General features: G+C 50.7%; 1 protein-coding gene across 1 annotated transcript in view; it reads left to right on the forward strand.

Moving 5' to 3' along the window:
- SLC37A1 (solute carrier family 37 (glucose-6-phosphate transporter), member 1) overlaps positions 1 to 18,192 on the forward strand; it is a 72,627-nt gene that overhangs the window by 9,535 nt on the left and 44,900 nt on the right. The window contains exons 3-8 of the mRNA XM_012659973.1: positions 1,891 to 1,972; positions 9,719 to 9,851; positions 10,504 to 10,582; positions 12,290 to 12,425; positions 14,433 to 14,509; positions 15,454 to 15,620. Of these exons, the coding sequence (XP_012515427.1) occupies positions 1,891 to 1,972; positions 9,719 to 9,851; positions 10,504 to 10,582; positions 12,290 to 12,425; positions 14,433 to 14,509; positions 15,454 to 15,620 (674 nt within the window). The remainder of the gene's footprint in view (positions 1 to 1,890; positions 1,973 to 9,718; positions 9,852 to 10,503; positions 10,583 to 12,289; positions 12,426 to 14,432; positions 14,510 to 15,453; positions 15,621 to 18,192) is intronic.

The raw sequence follows: 18,192 nt of genomic DNA on the forward strand, positions 1-18,192 counted from the left end.
ATCGGTTTGAGTCCCACAGCACTAACAACCCTTCTTCTCTTCTGAAATATGGTCTTTTCTTTTTTTTTAATCTGGAAATATTTATTTGACCCCTACTTTTGCTGGTGGCCAGAGAGGCAGGCAGCCGTAGATTCCAGGATTCCGTGTGTTATTCACAGAGGGCTTCCCTTGAGGAATAAATGACAACATTAAAGTGCGTTATCCCGGTGGGCCCTCCCAGGGGAAACCGCTCCTCTGTCCAGGTAGACCTGGCAGATGCCGCCTTAGCTGACTGTTGATTCGAGCAGTCGGGCACACAATCTGAAATGGGCGGCCTCTGCAGGCCGGAAACAGGACAGGTTCTGTAGGGTTGGGGGTTGTGCCTCAGGACACAGAAGAGCTGCTTCCTGGTTAGAGTCCCTCTTCTTCATCCCTTGTCACACACTTCTTTCTCCCACCTGTTTGTTGCCCTTTTCTATGTGGTGGTTCAGAGTTTAGACTGGAATTAACTTTTGTCTTCGTACTCGAGTCACTTCTTTTCTTCATTCGCCCGCACTTTCCATGCTTAGTCTTGAGCTACTTTTCTCACAGCCGGACAGAGCCTCAGGGCTGCGTGCCAGTGTTTTTATGTCATTGCCTATTCAGAGCTTGCCAGTATCACTGACTTTTTCTCATTAAGGTCAGTGAAGTATTTATGTCTGCCTTGCTTGTGTGCTGCTGAAAAGTTGCATAGAAACTAAAAATCCAAAAATAAATATGATATTAAACGCCCAGGATAGCAGGCTACACAAAGAACTTGCAGTTAATTTTGTTGTGAACTAAATAAACATTCCTTCTTGTCTGCTCTGTAAACATGTGTACCTCTTAAGTCCCAAATTTCTCTTTGGTTATAGTTTTTTAAAAATAAATTTTAGCGATAGTGTGATATAATAATAAGTACACATTTAGCCTTTGCCCCTGGTTCCTGGCACACAGCTCCTATAAAACGCTTGCACTTTCCGAAGTGGTGTCTTTTTGTATGCTAATGAGATGACTGGTGGCTGGGGCTCTGGACACCTCAGGATGGGGACTGGTTGCCAGGGGAACCAACTCTCTGCCCCACCCTCAACCTTTGGGGTGGGGAAAGGGACCCCCAAAGGTTGAGCTCATCACCAGTGTCCAATGATGTTATCAATTGTGCCTGTGTAATACAGCCTTTATGAAAACCCAGAGGACAGGGTCGGGAGAGCATGCAGGTTGCGGGACCGGTGCGGGCATAGATGCGATGAGCCCCTCCCCAATACCTTGCCCTGTGCATTTTTTCCATCTGGCTGTTCATCTGTATTCTTTGTAATATCTTTTCTAATAAGCCAGTAAACACAAGTAAAGTGTTTTCCTGACTTCTGTGACCTGTCCTAGCAAATTAATCGAACACAAGTGGGAACCCCAATTTATAGCCAGTGAGTCAGAAGCCAGGGCACAGCCTGGCGCTTGCCACTGGCACCTGAGGCGGGGGCAGTCTCCTGGGCCCAGGCCCTCAGCCTGTGGGACCTGACGCCGTCTCCAGGTGGATAGTATCAGAATTGAATTGAATGGGAGGACACACAATTGGTGTCTGCTGGAGAATTGCCTGGTGTTGGGGGGGACCCCCACACATTTGGTGTCAGAAATTTTGTGTGCTGCGTATGAGGGTAGGAAGAACAGTTTGGTTTTTCTTATCTCTTACAGTGTTGAAATAGTTACAATTTGGACAAAGCAAAAGTGGCAAAATTGCTTAATGTTCGAATATTATAGTGGTAATGTACGTAAGTTGGATAATTGACACAGGACTGAATGCATAATGTGCAGCATAAGAAAATTTAAGAACACACTGACACTGTATTATTAACATGCCTTCAATTATTTTATCTTCTGCCACTGTTTGTGTTTCAGGTACAGAGCCTTCATTTTTATTTTGACATTTCTGCTGTATGCAAGTTTTCACTTATCTCGAAAGCCTATCAGCATAGTTAAGGTAAGAAATCATAAAACACTCGCTTTTATGTCCTGCCTGTAATCTCTGTAAGGAACGAGTTACTCTAAGAACCTTTGGGCAAGGGGTGGGGACAATGGCAAGAAAGATGAAGAAAGCAGATTGTTTGGAAACAAATTATTTTGCAGCTTTGGTTTTTTAATTTCTTGTTTCTGAAATTACACTTTTTAAAATGTTTTTAGGATAAATTCAGAGGTAGTATACTTTCAGTTATATTAGTTGACATTTCCAGAATTCTAAGGCTTAACTAAATATTTATTTTTACCTCGTGTGAATTTTCCGCCTAAATATATCCAATCTTAAGTCATCCCCCAATTGCTTCAGCTCTTGCGCGGTTTGACCCTAAGCCTGGCTGTGGAGGTGGTTCTCCGTTATTCTTAGAAGGCTGAGTTTTTGTCCGAGTGGTGGGTGAGCAAGAAGTTGGTAAGCAGGTATTTGACTAGACTTTGAGAAAAGAAGATTAAAGTAGAAAGTCCTACATAACGACCAGTTATAACTCGGAAGAAAAGCAGGATAATTTTCTTTCTCTCGTTGGAACTGCAGCATCTTGCCTCCAGGCTGTCAGCAGGTCAGCGGGCGCCGATGGCTTTGACTCTATCGTAGAGGGAACAAGGAAATTGTGCGGTGCCAAAGATACCTCCTTACAGTGCAATGAGCCCTCGCGTGCTCTCCAGTGGTTGGTGGGACTCACAGGCAGCGCTGTGCTCTCCAGTGGTTGGCGGGGACTCACAGGCAGCGCTGTGACCTTCGTAGCTGCACTTCCTCCATTGCCGCGGGTGGCTGAGCACTGGACAGATGTCATGGGGAGGAAACACTGTGGACAGTTCTAGGTTCCCTGTTCTCCAGTAACTAACTTCCAGTGCATGTAAACATTCTTTACTCAAAAGATTCTAAAATTCCTCCCTGACCCCTGGTAAGCAGGAAATTTCCATGCCCTGCAAGTTGCTGACTGTGGAAATGTTTGCAGACCTTTAAAAATGTGGTTTGCAAAAGAGAGATAAGGATAGGAAAAGAGGTGACAGACCTTAATAAACACTCAGCCACTCCAGCCAGTGACAAGGGACACTAGATCAGTACCAAAAACCAGCCTCTGTAAGTCTGAATGCTGCTACCTCTTGTCTTCCTGGTTAGGGAAATGCACAAACGGCTAAAGAAAATGGCAAATGATAAAAATGGAAGAGACTTCGTGAGCGCCTTGGGATTGGAGGACCAGGTGTGGTCAGGGGAGCCTGTGTGGGGTTTCAGGACCGACCGGGAAACGCTGGGTTTGGGTTGTGGGGGGAAGATAGTGGTCCAGGTGGGCTCTGCCTTGAGTACCAGGTGGAGGGATGAGCGTCACCATGAAGCTGCCACCCGGTGGGCCGAGGCGCTGCCGGGACAGATGCAGTGTGTAAGGTGGGCTGGCCCTGGGGGTTCCCTGCGGCAGGACCCAGCCCCTGGAGTCCTGGAGTCCATCTGACAACCACGAGGGTCCCCATTAGCCAGGAAGGGACACGAGTGTTGTTCCAGGTCACCCTCCCGGCTTCCCTGGGTCCCTCTCAAGGCCCCCATCCACCACTCCTGTGTGTAGAAGCGTCCATGCCACTCGGGGTGCAGGGCTTACTGAGGAGGGGGTCTCACGGCCAGCTCTAATTTCAGTGTCCTAAGTAACAATACCTGCCACTTACTGAACCCTGTGGCGTGACAAAGTGCTCACACTCGTTATTTAATATGGTCTCAACAGCAACCCTGTGAGTGTCCTTGTGAGGAAGCCGGTGCGGGGAGTGTGATTCCCTCTGCGGGGCCGGCGCTCGCTCAGGTGAACTCTATCCATCCCGTTCGCTCTCACCCTCTCTGGCCCTTGGGCGTTTAGCCACTTGAGTCCAGTCAGGGCATCACACCCAGGGTCTCTTTAACACACAGGTTTTCGGACGTGGCACCTTAGATGCGCTAAGATGGATTGGCCTTACGCTGAAGCCCTGGGTTTCTTTGCCTTATAAGACATAAGAACACCACACGTCATATGATAACTTAAACTTTCGAATGCCTCGTGAAGCTTTCACATGCTTTAGCTCATGTTATAAATAACACAGATGAAACTGGTAGTTTCATTTCTATTGAAATGAATCATTTCATGCTTCTGTTGACCTGAGGAACAGTTCAACAATTATCTATAGCCTGTATTTCATAGAACATTATAAGTAAAACAAAAGCAAAATATATTTGCTTACTTGAAATCAATCACCAGGGTCGTGAATTATAAAGTAATTTCCATTCTATACTGTCGTTTATAGAACAACGTGGCATAACAGGTCAGATTTAGGTCAGTCTTGAATTGTTTAGGCTTACCTTTAATCGATGCTGACTCATTTTATCTTACTCTGGTTAACAAAATGTATATTTAAAAAGATGAAGATGAAACCAGGGCTGGGAGGATCGCAGTGTTTCAAGTGAAACCCTCGTCCACTCTACCTGCTGCCCCCACTGTAGCCCAGCCTCATGGTGTGAGGCAAGTGTCTGCCTGGGGGGTCTGTACCCTCCTAGGGGAGCCCTTCTGGGGGGATCTTACCTCTGGCTGGGCCAGAGCAGAAACCCGAAAGCAGGGGCTCCTCAGAAAGAGCGTAAGCTGCCAGGGGGTCCCTGGAACCAGGGGGGATGGCGACATTGACCAACCGACTTGAGTGTGAGCATGCCTAACCCTCTCTGGACTCGGTCCTCAGGGACAGACAGAAAACAAAGTCTGAAAAGCTGGCAGTACGTACCATGGGTGGGAAACTTGTTATTTGGAAAGTTCCAGTGCTCCTGGTGTTAATATTTAAATAGAATGCAACTTCAGTAAAAATCTCAGCAGGGTTTTTTTTTAATTGAATAAAATAATCTTAAAGTTTATATGAAAGAATGTCCAGGAATTAATTATCAAGGGAGGTGTGAAAAAGATAACATTTTATGATATGAAATGAAATGAAAATACGAAAAGATTAATGTATTTTAAATACCATAATCAAATTATTATATTGCATGAGAATAGACAAAAAGGTCAGTAACATGGAATGGAAGACGTAGACTATTTCACGGAGATAACGGGGAAAGTATAGCGTCTTTAATAAATGGTGTTGGTACAGCTGATTATCAAGATATAAAGGTTGAATGCCTATATTATAAAAAATCAATGGATGGATTAAAGATTTAAGTGTAAAAAATAGAAAGTAAAAATCCAAGAATAAATTATGTCGATCTTAGGAAATCCAGAGGAACAGTGGAAGAGGGGGCAGATAGGCTGTTCACAGACGAGGAATCCACGTTTCCAGGAGATGCAGGAACTGTGTTCAAGTTTACTAGTCTTGTGTTCACAAATGCAAATTAAGGTAGCAGCATGTCCTTTGACTGGCACAGCATTGCAAAGGGCAACGACCCCTGTTGCTGGCCACGATGGGGCAGAGGACTTGCAGGCGTCGGTGATGGGGATGTCAGGTGTTAGTGCCTTTTGGAAGATATCCTATAACACCTGGCAAAATAGAACATACACATGGCCTGCATAAGCATCTTGATTGTGCATTATTTGCAGTGACCAAAAAAGGAAAAAAATGCTGGATATCACATGAACCTGGTCAATAGGTGAAAGTTTGAACAAATTATGACAAATCCATGTTTTGAAATGTGCAGCCACCTAAAGGAATTAATTCGAGCCAAACCAGTTGACTTAGAAACATATCCAGGAGATATTTTGAGTAAAAAGTTAAGATGTTCCTAAGTATATGTAGAGTGATTCCATTTTTAAAAAGTAAACAGTGACCAAAAAGCTTCCCTATAAATTTCCACATACCTTTGTGAGTGGAGTACACTGCCACATGCCCGAGTGTGTTTGGTCACTTCTTTGTGGCACCTGTGGTTCATTCTGGTAAACGGGCCGCATGCAGGTGCTGTCATAAATGAGCACAGCTCATCTGTCTTTCTACTTTTAGTACCAAAAGTTTAATTTCTCTCCCAGGACTTCTTTTGGGTAATGCTTTGGAGAATTCTTTTAGCCTTGTATAAGGAAAATGAAGAACTGGTTAGAGTAAATGAACCCACCCTACCTAATGAGCCACATGAAGCGTACTAAACATATCACTAACTATAGATTATGTATACACACATACACACTCATGCACACACACACACACTGTGTTGTCTGAAGGTGGATGGAAACCGACAGAACCCCACTCTCCTCTGGGGGAATTAGTGAGGCCTGAGTCCCTCCCACTGTCCTGTCCCCCTTGTCCCCTCTCAGTAGCTCCTGTACCCTTCCTGGTTCTCTCCTCCTGCAGAGAAGGTGCATCGTCACTGGGGCCCTGGGGCCTACACAGGCCCGAGAGCCTTGGAGGCGAAGGAGGATAGAGTCTTCATTGAATGTATGTTAGCGTGGTAAATATTTGTACCTAAATGACCATGGGTCTGCGCTAGCCTAGAACTGAGGAGGTCCAGTCTTTTCCAGCGTCATCTTTGGAAAAAATTCTTGCTCTAGCTGCCTGCTGCTTCCTGGGAGTGAGTTCCTCCTGCTGCCCAGTGGTAGGGTGAGGGAGGGTTAGGGTTTGGAGAAGGAATCTGTAGACAGATGACAAATGAGAGCACCTGGCACCCCCATCCCCTGCCTCCCGTGCACACGCTGCACTGTGACTCCATGGCTGTTTTCTGTGTTCTCCAGCAGGCTGGCACCTTTCTTCTCGCCCACCCCCCAAATATGGTGGCTGTTTCCTGTTTATTTTTTGTTGCTGTTCCCTTATGTGCTACACAGACATTTTTAAAAATTGTGATGATGGTGTGCTTACAATGGTCCCTTCTGCTTTTCCTCGCTTGGCGTATTAAGTGTATGATTTGGTTGCCACATGGTCTTTTGACTGATCAATTGTTAATAACTCCATAATGTAACAGGATACGTAATTCTGTATGTGACTTGCTGGAAGGCAGGGCTGTGGGGAGGCTCGTATGCTTCCCTGAGTCACCATAGTAGGAATTCCTTCACCTGGCAGGTGTTTGCTGATCAGTTCATCTGAGTTTAATTAGGCCTTCAGTGTCCCTCAAACTCCAGGTTTTGGGGATAAAACTCATTGAAATATTGAAATATAGCAACATTGTTGACAACTAACCTGTGGTTATTTAAATACCCTGGAACCCTTTCTGCGAGAACACTGTGGAGTCCTCTGTCGCTCTGGCTGCAGCCGTCTGGCAGGGCTGCGGGCTTCGGGGTCAGGGAAGGAGAAGGGCTGGGAGGGCACATGGTGGGGGGCGGAATGAGGTCCCAGGGTATGTGGAGGTGAGCTCCTTATACTCACGGCTGCCAGTCCCTGAGCCCTTTCAAGGCACTGTCCGTATACAGCCCATCTCTACACAACCCTGCGACTCGGGCGTTATTGGACCGACTCTGTAACTGCCCGTCAGGGAGCGGGAGTGACATTGCCAAGGTCGCCAGTCACACAGTGGCACCAAGACGGGCTCACACCCGTCTGCAGCCAGTGTCTATGTCCCTAACCAGGGTGCTGGGTCCCACTCACCATGTAGCAAAACTAGAAAACCGTTTCTGCTTGGTTATGGGGAAAACCTGTTATATTTTCCATGGATGGTTCCTCCTCAGAAATATTAAATGGTGAAAGAGGATGTGAATGTTCTCTTCTAAGCAGGGGTCTGCAGCATTCCCTTCTCCTCGCTTCCGTGCAGGCTACTGCCAGAAACCTCATTTTAGGCCTGCCAGCGAGTCCCTGTCAGCCTGGGGTGTCCTTTCTCATCCTACCTGTGGCTTTCTTCAGTGACAGGTGAATCGGAGCAGCGGCCCCCAAGCCTTTTGGGTATGGCCAGGCTGGCTTCCACGAGAGGCAGCAGGGAAAGGTGGGCAGAGACACCTGGCTTCGGAAGGCACCAAGGAGGAGAAAAGTGTAAAACCAGGGGGCAGCTGGGTGGGGAAACGCTGCAAATGCCAGCCCTGCACAGAGTGGAAGGGCTGCAGGCACCCTGCCCCAGGCCTCCCCCATCGCACGGTCTCCACTGGTGGGCAGTCGGACCCAGACGGCAGCAGCCGGGCTCCTAGCAGTCGGGGAGCACGTGACAGCACTAACTCCCCAAGCTGCCAAGAGGCCGGTGCTGGTGCCTCCAGGGAGGACGAGCTCTGCTAAGGAACTGCTGGGCACAGAATGACTTTGCGTTGTAAAGCAGAGCCCTTGGCTGGTTTTTTAGGGCAGTGTTTAATTATAGCAGAACAGCCAGTGATGATGACAAAGTCACATGACCACAGAGCAGCTGTGTCCTGTGTGCCATGCCAGGACTCGGTGACGTGTACCCAAGTGCAGCCAGCTGTAAACCAGGGTGTCTAGCCCAGGCTGACCAGGGCCCTAGCAAGAACAGCCCTTTGGAGGTGGCCAGCCTCTTGGTCACTCCCTCCTGAAGAAGGCACAGGACTTATGACCATTATCCTCCTGGTGACTGGGGTGGCTCCTTGACCACTGTGCTGTGCCCTGAGCCTGAACCCAGCTTTCTGCGTGGCTGTCCACACCTCTAGCCTCTCTCAGATTCCAAACCACTAAGGATACCCCCGATCCCATGGTCCCCCCGAAGGACACTCCTGACCACGGGCACCCCTGCTGTGCGCCCTGCTCACACCTGATGGGTCAGCTCATCTGTGCGGTACAAAACCTTTACGAAAGAGGCGCCGAGCAGGAGAAGCGTGGGGAGTAGGTGTCACAGAGCAACAAGAGGGGCCCTGCCGCCACGGGGCACTCTTCTGGAAGTACTCCTCCTCTTCCTGAGGAAGAGCTCTGCTCAGGTCCCCTTTGCTGCCCTCCTGACAGACAAGCTTGCCTCTCTGCCTAGTGTCTGCTTCTCAAGGGTTGCCCTGTCCCAAGCACTGCGGGGAAAGCCTGGCATTCAGCATCATGGGTCCCAGTGATGGTTCTGTAAGTGAGCGGGGGTTGGCAGGACACTGAGGCAGTGACCGTGAGTAACTTGCTCACACAGCCAGTCCGTCTTCCAGCTCCTGGCCCTGGGCTTTTCCTCCCACACGTCAGATGAACTCCTTCGACCTGTCCTCACTGGCTGGTTTTGTGAACTTGGTGGGCTGGTGGTCTCCTGCCCCAGGTACTGTTTTTAAGTTGAGGTATAATTTGCACTTAGTGAATCACACAGATCTTAAGCATCTCGCATGACAAATCTGGACGTGCACCATCATCTAGGTTAAGGCACGGACACTTTCCAGCTCCCGGAAGGTGCTCTGTGCCCTGTTGTTACCCCCATAGGTAGCTAAGATTCCCACCCCATTTGCCAGGGATTCGTTGGCCTGTCCTTGAACTTCTTGTAAATGGAATCATGCACCCTGGACCCCTCTGTGTCTGGCTTCTGTTGAATAATGTGTTTGTGAGATTCCTCCTCAGGGTTGGGTGGACCGTAACTTGCTCTTTTTCATTATTGTGCACTGTGCAACTGTGTGCATCTAGGAAGATGTGCCCATCCTTCCCTGTGGACAAGTGTGACAGCTCCCAACTTTGTCTCTTGACGGCCACCTGAACGTTCACGTTAGCTGTGCGTGTGCCCGGGACTGGGGCTGCTGGAGAGTCCCGCTGAAACATCACCCCATCAGCAGGCACGCACGCTCCCCCTCGTGCCGCATCTCCCTCCGCCCTCTGGCGGGCTGCTTGGAGAGGAGGGCGGCTGCTCTCGGCCTCCCGTGCTGAGCCTCACTGAGTGCGCTTCCTCTCCTTGCTTCTGTCCCCCCGCATGTCCCAGGGTGAGCTCCACAAGTATTGTGCTGCGTGGGATGAGGCTGAAGTCAGATTCAGCAGCCAGAGCAACAAAGCTGGGTACGTTACCCCTCGCCAGCTCCCAGACAACAAGACTGACTGCGGCTGGGCACCATTCGGTGAGTTGGTCATCAGGCCATCTGTGCTCGTCCCAGCACCGAAGGCTGTCCTTTCCGGGTGCTTCTGGCCTTGCTAACTTTACCAGCAGTTATGTTGTTCTCGGATATAACCGCGTTTCCATGACAGCTCTGTCCTGTCAGAAAGTGAGCATCACGTCCACAGTGCCTATTTGCAGAGCTGTTGCCACCCAAAATAGGGGTCTCCTAACGGGTACATCTGGGGATGGTCATTCACGTTTTGTGTGTCAGACGTGGAAGTCAGGACTTGTGGAGCACAGGTGTGGGTGGGAAGAAGAGCGCACACAGGGGCCCGTGCGAGGGCCAGCCTAGGCACGCATGCTGAAGAAAGGCCAGTGTAGCACGGAAAACAAACGGAATAAATCAAACGCCCGCCCACTGTGAGCAACGGGGTTTTATCTGACCTGAACGATGTGTGTATGTAGTGACAATTCAAAAATGTGGTGACTTTGTTTTCTTCTGCAAGAAGGTGAACAGAAGATGTGCTGCCATCTTTTCTATGTTCACAACCACCTCTGTCCACTTTCTGAGGATACCCAGAGTTAGAGACCCGATGTTCTTCCTTCACAGCCCTGCTGCGGAAGATAAACTAAACAATACTGAACTTTTCCTGTTGATTTTCCACTCCACGTAGATAAGGACAACTATCAGCAGTTGCTCGGCGCCCTGGATTACTCCTTCCTGTGTGCCTACGCCATCGGGATGTACCTGAGGTAGGTCTGCTCGAGGTCCAGGTCTTCCTGGTTACCGAGTCCACTCAGTGCAGAAAGGACTGCAGTCATGCCCAGTACATGGGCGTGCGTGAGACACGGCCCTGCGCGAGGGGTGCTTCTCCCGGCTCTCTCCTTAGAGGTGACATGGGACAAGCACGCCGTGCTGTGTCCACAGGGCGGGACATGGATGCAGAGGATTTAGACGTCCTGGCCATTCTGCTTACTGGACCCAGGCTGCCCTCAGCGCCTTTGGCCCTGGGGTCCTGGGATGTGGTCATTTAGGAACGGGACGAGAGGCTGTACGTGGTGCTCAGAGCCTGCCCTCTCCTGCGGTTGCAGTAGCCACCATCTGTTTACACACCCCAGCAACTAACTTCAACAGCGGTCAGGACAGTTGAAACCGTATGTGCTGGACGTCCCTACCTGGATGCCCACCTTGGCCCCACGCAGCTCCGAGTGCAGCAGGAGCAGCACTGCGTGGCAGGTGGGGCATGAACTCCAGACACGGTCTGCTTGGATCTGAATCCCTGACCTCCCACCTGCTGGGGGGCGGCCTGGGCAAGTTACTATACCTCTTTGGTCCCCTTTCCAAAATGGGGGAAATCATAGTTCTCATAGTCACAGGACTATGGTGAGGATTAAATGAGTCGATGCATGTAGAAGCTCAGAGCAGTGCCTGGCATATGGTACACACCCAACCCGTTCTTGATCCCACGCTTAGATTGACCTAGGTAGGTGCTAAATGTTACATGGGTGATAGGACATGTGACTGGTCGATTAAAAACTGGTATTGTGTCAGTCCAGCCAGGTTTTTTAAAAAAGACATTGTAGAGATATCTTAGTCTGTTTTCTGTTACTATAATGGAAAACCTGAGATTGGGTAATTTATAAAGAAAAACGGTTTATTTAGAGCAAGATCAGGCGGCTGCATCTGGCAGGGACCTTATGCTGCACCATAACGTGGTGGAAGCATCACGTGGTGGGATTGCGTGGGAGAGGGGCGCTCGGCTCACGCAGAAGAGATACAACACAGGGGCGACCTTGTAACAGCGCTAGAAGGTAAGACTCCAGGAGCGTGGCTCTTCACTGAATCACACTGCAGTCCAAAAGGAGCGGAGAGAACCCGCCCCAGTGTTTCAGGCTTTGCCTTAAAGCAAAGTTTCTGTCTTTGAAACAGCGAAAGCGCTTGCAGCTGGAGTGGTCGCTGGGGGAGCAGTTGGATGTCATTTCCCCGCTGAGCCCATCCAGCCAGGCGTTTTAACACAGGTGACTTAATCACAGCTCGTGGGGCCAGCGACTTGCTCAAGGTTATACGTGATCCCTTCTCATGACATCTGCCTGTAGTTTGACAGTTGAAATTTAAACATACTCCATATATTTACTGGATATTGTTTAAATAAAAGCAGGATTAACTAGCAGGACAAGTTCTTGTTTTCTTTAATAAGTCCTAGTGTTTGAATTTTATTATTTGAGTTAGTGACTTTTGCTAGAAATAAAAAGTCTTGTAAGGTGTTATCAGCTGCTGGTTTCTGGTGAGTCAACGCTCCATAGGGAAATAGTTGTGTTGAATCTTCCTGGAAACTGTCGTGCCTTAGAGTTCTCAAAGCTCAGAGAACTGCATGGAAACATCGGAAAGAAACAGCCGGGCGTTTACATTCCGGGTGTGTTTGTTTTCTCATGTTTGTCTTTCCTTTTCTCCACCCGCAGCGGCATAATAGGGGAGCGCCTGCCGATTAGGTATTACCTGAGCTCCGGGATGCTTGCCAGCGGAGCCTTCACTGCCCTGTTCGGGCTGGGGTATTTCTACAACATCCACAGTTTGGGATTCTACGTGGTAACTCAGGTGAGGGCTGGGTCCACGGCCCACAGTGTGTGGGGGTTCCGTGGTAAGTAGGGTTGGTGCCTAGGATGAGGTGACGGGAAGGGCCAAGACTGTGTCCTGTCCAAGGTCAGGGGCAGCTGACATACGGAGTCCTTCCTTTTTGTTCTGCACTGAAATTCCACCTGCCAGGTTTTCTTAGTTTCAGGAGTTGCCGCCTGAAGAATCCTGTTCATCAGTACCCAGGCGGGGGCTGAAGCTCCAAGCTCTCATTCTGACTTACTTTGGATAAGTTTGGGACGTTCTGTCCCGCAACAGATTTGACCACTCAGGAGTTGGAAGTTGTCGTCCAGCCGAACTCCCAGCTGGAGTTGCCCCAAAAGCCGTGGCCGGGGAGTTCGCACCAGGGGGTGTCCCAAACTGTCCCAGGATGGGGCTGGTTGGGATTCCAAAGAAAGAGGCACTGAGCGCCAAGAGCCTTTGTTAGGGGAACTCACGTACAGAGGGGGCTACAGTGTTTTCTCAACGGACAGCAAGACAGGGAATATTCTACCTGGGTCTGTCTGCAATGAGGGGTGGGTATGGAGTTTGTGGGTTTGAGGAATTTAGTTCAGGGCCAGGGCTCCTTCAGTTTTCAGAGCAACAACCTAAGCACCTTTATGAGTGCCTGGGAATGTTCGAGGACAGCGTGGGTTTAAGCCTACAGGGAAAACATGCAGCTGGCCGGGTCACAGAGCAGTCAGGACAGAGAAAAATGTAGGAGGACTGGGGTACCTGCAGATAGGGGTAGGCAAGGGTGCAAGGAATGGCTGCCTTTGCAGTCACTGGCAGCAGGATGGGGCATGAGGCAGTCCGTGGGGAGGAGGGAGAGTTGTTGAAGGTGCTAGAAGGTGGGAAGGCTGTGGACAGCGGAGCTTTGCCCGAGCTGGACCCAGCCCTTCCGGAATCATTTGTCTTCTGCCCTTCCCAGCCGTCCTGTAGATAAATATTGACCAGCAGTGGAAAATGACTGGAAGTAACGATGTTCAGCTCTGGGTTTGTGATGCTTCTGAGGTTCCCCAGATAGCCTTAGGTGGGGGAGTTACAAAATCACCAAAGCAAATTGTATTCAATTTTGCTCTTTAAGATTTTGCCATAACACTTGAGAAAGGTTGGCTGTTTTAATTATGGAAGTGATTCATGCTTGTATAGTAATATAGAAAATGAGAAGGAAGAAAGAAACAATTTTCTGGAGTCCCAGCAAGCTCCTGGAGTGAAGGCCAGGCCTGCTTAGCCTAGAGGCAGAAACAGGTGGACCAGCAGCTCCCAGTTTTCACTGGAAGAGTGGCTTAGCTCAGCAACACTGTGACACGCACTAGGCTGACCCTCACCTCCAGTAGACTCGTAGAGTTGCCCCCGAGTCCCGAGACACCAAAGCAAACCCATCCACCAATACATTCCCTAAGCCCCTTCTTGAAACGTAAGGTGTTCTTGGAAAGCCCAGGGATACTTTCCTCAGGCGCTGAGTCGAGATTGTGTTCCTTTCAGAGAATGATTAAGGACAGTACCTTCTTTTTGACATCATAAGCGAAAACATGCAATTTACAAGCCGTATTTATAGTACAATTCTATAAACAGTTCTATAAAAGGAAGAAAGATTTGCTCTCTATAAAGTTGTTAGGTTGCAGAGATTGGAAGGCCTGGCTCCCAGCTGTGGCCAGGCGTTGTCTCCTAGTGGGGCATCCTGGCTGGGTTTTCTTTTCTTGCTCTTCTCTTATTCTGAAATTTCCACACTAGGCATGCATTTCTTTTGTAAATATAGCTAAAAATATATATTTATAGTTTAAATTACACATAACCGTATAATTTAAAACCAATCTTTGGCTGTCGAGGCTCACAGAAAACAGAGTTGTGCCCCTTCTTTTTGAGCGAATCCCAGCTCTGCTCCCAAACTTGAGCACAGAGGAACGAGCTCTGCGAGCCTCGCGGGAGACACATCTCTGGGGCATGTTTTCCGCTCGCGCTGAGCTTGTTTTCTGGCCTCTCCTGCAGGTCATCAACGGGCTGGTGCAGACCACGGGCTGGCCCAGCGTCGTCACCTGCCTCGGCAACTGGTTCGGAAAAGGAAGGTGAGAGAAAGGAGCCGCGTTCCAATAGCATTTGTTTTTTAAAAGATGGTGCTGGAAACTAGACCACTTTACTTTTAGTTTTTCTTTAGACTCATTACGGCAAAAACTCTTTAACTAGTCTCTTTAAGATGATTGAAACTTTCGGGGCTTGGAGTTCTGAAATTCGGACGGCCTGTGACCTGAGAGGTGGCAGAGCCCAGCCTCCTGTGCGGCGGGCGGGGTTGGTCTGTGTCACTCCACTGTGTCTCCACAGCTGCTCCATGTCCCCTGCCCCGCTAGGAGCTTGTATGTCGAGTCCAGGGCCTCGCCCAGGCCTGTTGAAGCAGCAGCTTCATGTGAACATGCAAGTCTGAGAAGTCCTGAGCCAGGTCACCCCACACACAGGTAGCAGAGCTGGGACCGGCTCTGGCGATTGGACTGCGGTCCGGACTCACCTGCAAACGGCTGTGAGAAAACGCAGTTCAGCCCGGCCGGAGGGCGCCTCGCGGTGGGAGGCGGCAAACAGACGGGAAGCTAAGACAGGAAGCGCCCGTGGGGCCTCTGTCTTAGGTGCTGGGCTCTGTGCATCTGTGTGTGCGTCACAGGAACATTCCCTAACGTGATGGTTCTCTAAGTGGCCGTGCTTAGGTGGTGGAGGCACACATTGAAATTAGGGGCCTTCCAACAATTTCAAGAAAAGGCCTTTTTCCTCTTTTTAAGTATAAAATAAAAAAACTCTGAGAAACGGAATGTGTGATTATACAGCCCGAGGCAAAACAGAAGTACATACGGCTCTCCTGTGACCAGCCCTAGTCCCGCGTCTTGCGGAAGCAACGTCTACGCGGCTTCCTTGCTGATTACGACACTGGCCCTGAAACACTGTGGGCTCTGTTGGACCCTGCACGTGCCAACGACTCGTTTAGGCTTCTCAACGCCACCTGGTTGTGTGTTTTGTTGTGTTGCAGGCGAGGTTTGATCATGGGGGTCTGGAACTCCCACACCTCTGTGGGCAACATCCTGGGGTCGCTGATTGCTGGCTGCTGGGTGTCTACGTGCTGGGGCCTGTCCTTCATCGTGCCTGGGGCCATCGTGGCAGCCATGGGGATAGTGTGCTTTCTCTTCCTCATTGAACGTAAGTATGTGAGGCCTCGGAGACCACCCAGCACGGGAAGCCGTGGGGTGCCTTGGGCTTTGGGGGCGAGAGCGGGCTGCTGCGTGACACCGCGTGTGCACGGGCTACTCTTCCTCCTCCTTGTTCATGCGCAGACTTGCGCAGGTGGCCAGCTCTCTCCTGGTCTTACTGCACTTTCTGCTCTTTCCTGATATCTGAAGTAACCAGTGTCTAAATTCCTTCTTTCCTGTTGTCCTGCCCCCACCCTTGCCCAGAGCATCAGGCATTGGTGTGTGGGAGTCTCACGGGCTACCTCACACCCAGGGTGCAGGCCCAGCCATGGCTACACCTGCTCTCCCCGTCTTGCCACCACAAGCTGAAACCTATCTGGCTGGCTTGTTTGCTTTCTGTTAAGGTACACCTCGGACAATGTTATAAAACCATGGCATGACTGAAGACTTAATATCTTAATTAGGTAAAGAGTGTCTACCAGAAAATCAAATTCCTTGTTTCAAATATCAAACCTTTGATTTAATTGAATTTGAAATTAATTTTAAAGTTGAGGTGCGTAGGCCTGATTCTGAAAGTATTCCAAACGGTTGCACTAACGGCAGCGCCGCCAATGCTGCCCGGCCGTTCTGCCTGGGGGTTCCGATCCCAGGAGCTGTTCTGATAGTGGTGTTCCGGGAAGATTTAGCTTGGAGCAAAATGAAATCACATGGTGCCAGGTGACTCCGCGCTGCTGACTCCCAGGTAGGGGTGCTGCAGGGTCAGCCCTCTGTCCATGCTGGGCAGCAGTTGTACATTCGGCTTTGCATTCAGAACTGCCAGCCTCATCATCCGAGCAGTGAAGGTGTGTTCTATTTAGTTTCTCACTTTTTTCTTCCTGCTAAAGCTAACCTTTTAATTTTTAAAATAACCGCATCTAGCCAAGCTGTGAGTTCTGAGGCTCTCAGACCAGTCTTCTGTGCCGGCACAAGTGGAAACAAACATTCACATGAGGCATTCTCGGACACACCCGCTGCTGAGAGCAGAGAGGCAGGGCCGGGCTGCTCAGCTCCCTCTCACCGTGTCCGCCGAGGCCGTTCCCGGTCAGCAGCATCTCACGGTGGCCTGAGCAAGGGCGTTGTCGCACAGGCGGGGGCTCCCTTGCCAGCATGCCACGTTGGCTTTCCTCTCTAGCTGCTGTGTCCCTGGAGTTCTGGGAAAGGCCACTCCTGCCACCCGTTTCCAGGTGTGTTTAGGTACCAGTCACCTGCAGAACAACGTGCTTCCTCTTCCTGGTGCTCAGGGGCCCCTGGGTGCGTCCTGCCTGAGGCCGAGAGTCCACGGTGACTTTCCTTCTCTTCCTCAACTGGTAAAGGGCTTGGCTCTGGGGGAAAGAGGAAATGCGGTGAAGGGTGGAGCGTGTAGGAGGGGGCTCCCGCTGGCTGGCGGGATCTCGGCACTGTCAGCCGTTCAGCTCCGTCATCCAAGATGGAGCGTCGTCCCCACTCAGCGCAGGATTTCCAAGAAAACGAAGCTCTGGTCTTCTGGGGTAAGACCAGAGCCTCCTGCCCCACAGCCACCCTAGTGCTTCTGAGGGAATGGGGCGTGGGCGATGCTGAGAGGTCTGCCCGGATGCTCCCGGGCCTCGCTCCTGTTCCAGGGCGACCCGCTGCTGTGGCCTCGGGGCACTGTCTCGCTCCTCCCGGTCCACTCTGGGACAGGAATGCAGTCTCAGCTTCCTGGAAGACTCTTCTGCAGGTGTCACCAGAAGGGACACAGGGTCAGATGGGTGCCTTCGGAGCTTCCTGCCTCCCGCTTCCTCTGTCCCCGCACAGCTCCGAACGGGAAAGGCACCCACACGGTGGGGGCCGGTGCTTTGGAACCAAAGCCGGGCCTCAGGGTTGTCCTCCTCGCCCCCTCGCCTCGCCACATTCCTCCAGTCCTGGCGGCTTTTCTTATACGTATTATTGCTAGTAAATACACTTAAGATTACCCCTGTTCTTCATGGTACTGCCACAGATTTCCTCTCCCCACTCTTCCTTTCGTCCCCACCCCGCACCTGACCTCCTTCTGCCTTCTTCATGGTTTGGTGGACAGGGTCCCCCGTTCTCACCAGCCTCAGTCAGCCACCTCCCAGTCCTGGCCCTCACGTACACTTCCCTTGGGCAGTTGCGTGGGCGGCTGGTATCTCTCACCTACCACGGAGCCTGGCTCTCTCCCCGGCTTCCCTGAGGCTATTCCCAGGGCCTGGTGCTGCCTTCCAGCTGGGCGTCTCCCATCAGAGGCCCCCTGCTCATGTTCTCCCACTGGGTGTTGGCCACACTCCTGAGGTTGAATCCACCCTCTTGTATTAAAATCTGCAGTTGGCTTTGCTGCCTGCCGTGGACTCGAGACATCTCTCAGACTCTGAAGGATCAGTAGGCACCTGCCCTGTGCCACTGCTTCATTCAGTGTCGCAATTGCGATGTTTTCTGGGGTGGGTGGGCAGTGAATGGCAGCCCCCCATGGAGTCCCAGGTGCTGTGCCAAGCCTGGCAGTCCCCGCACCGCTCTCTGAGGTGAAGCACAGGTCCCATGGACGGGGCTGGGCCACCTGCCCAAGGTCA

The sequence above is a fragment of the Propithecus coquereli genome, unplaced genomic scaffold (assembly GCF_000956105.1).
Source record: "Propithecus coquereli isolate 6110/MARCELLA unplaced genomic scaffold, Pcoq_1.0 Scaffold644, whole genome shotgun sequence".
In the NCBI taxonomy this organism is placed as follows: domain Eukaryota; kingdom Metazoa; phylum Chordata; class Mammalia; order Primates; family Indriidae; genus Propithecus; species Propithecus coquereli.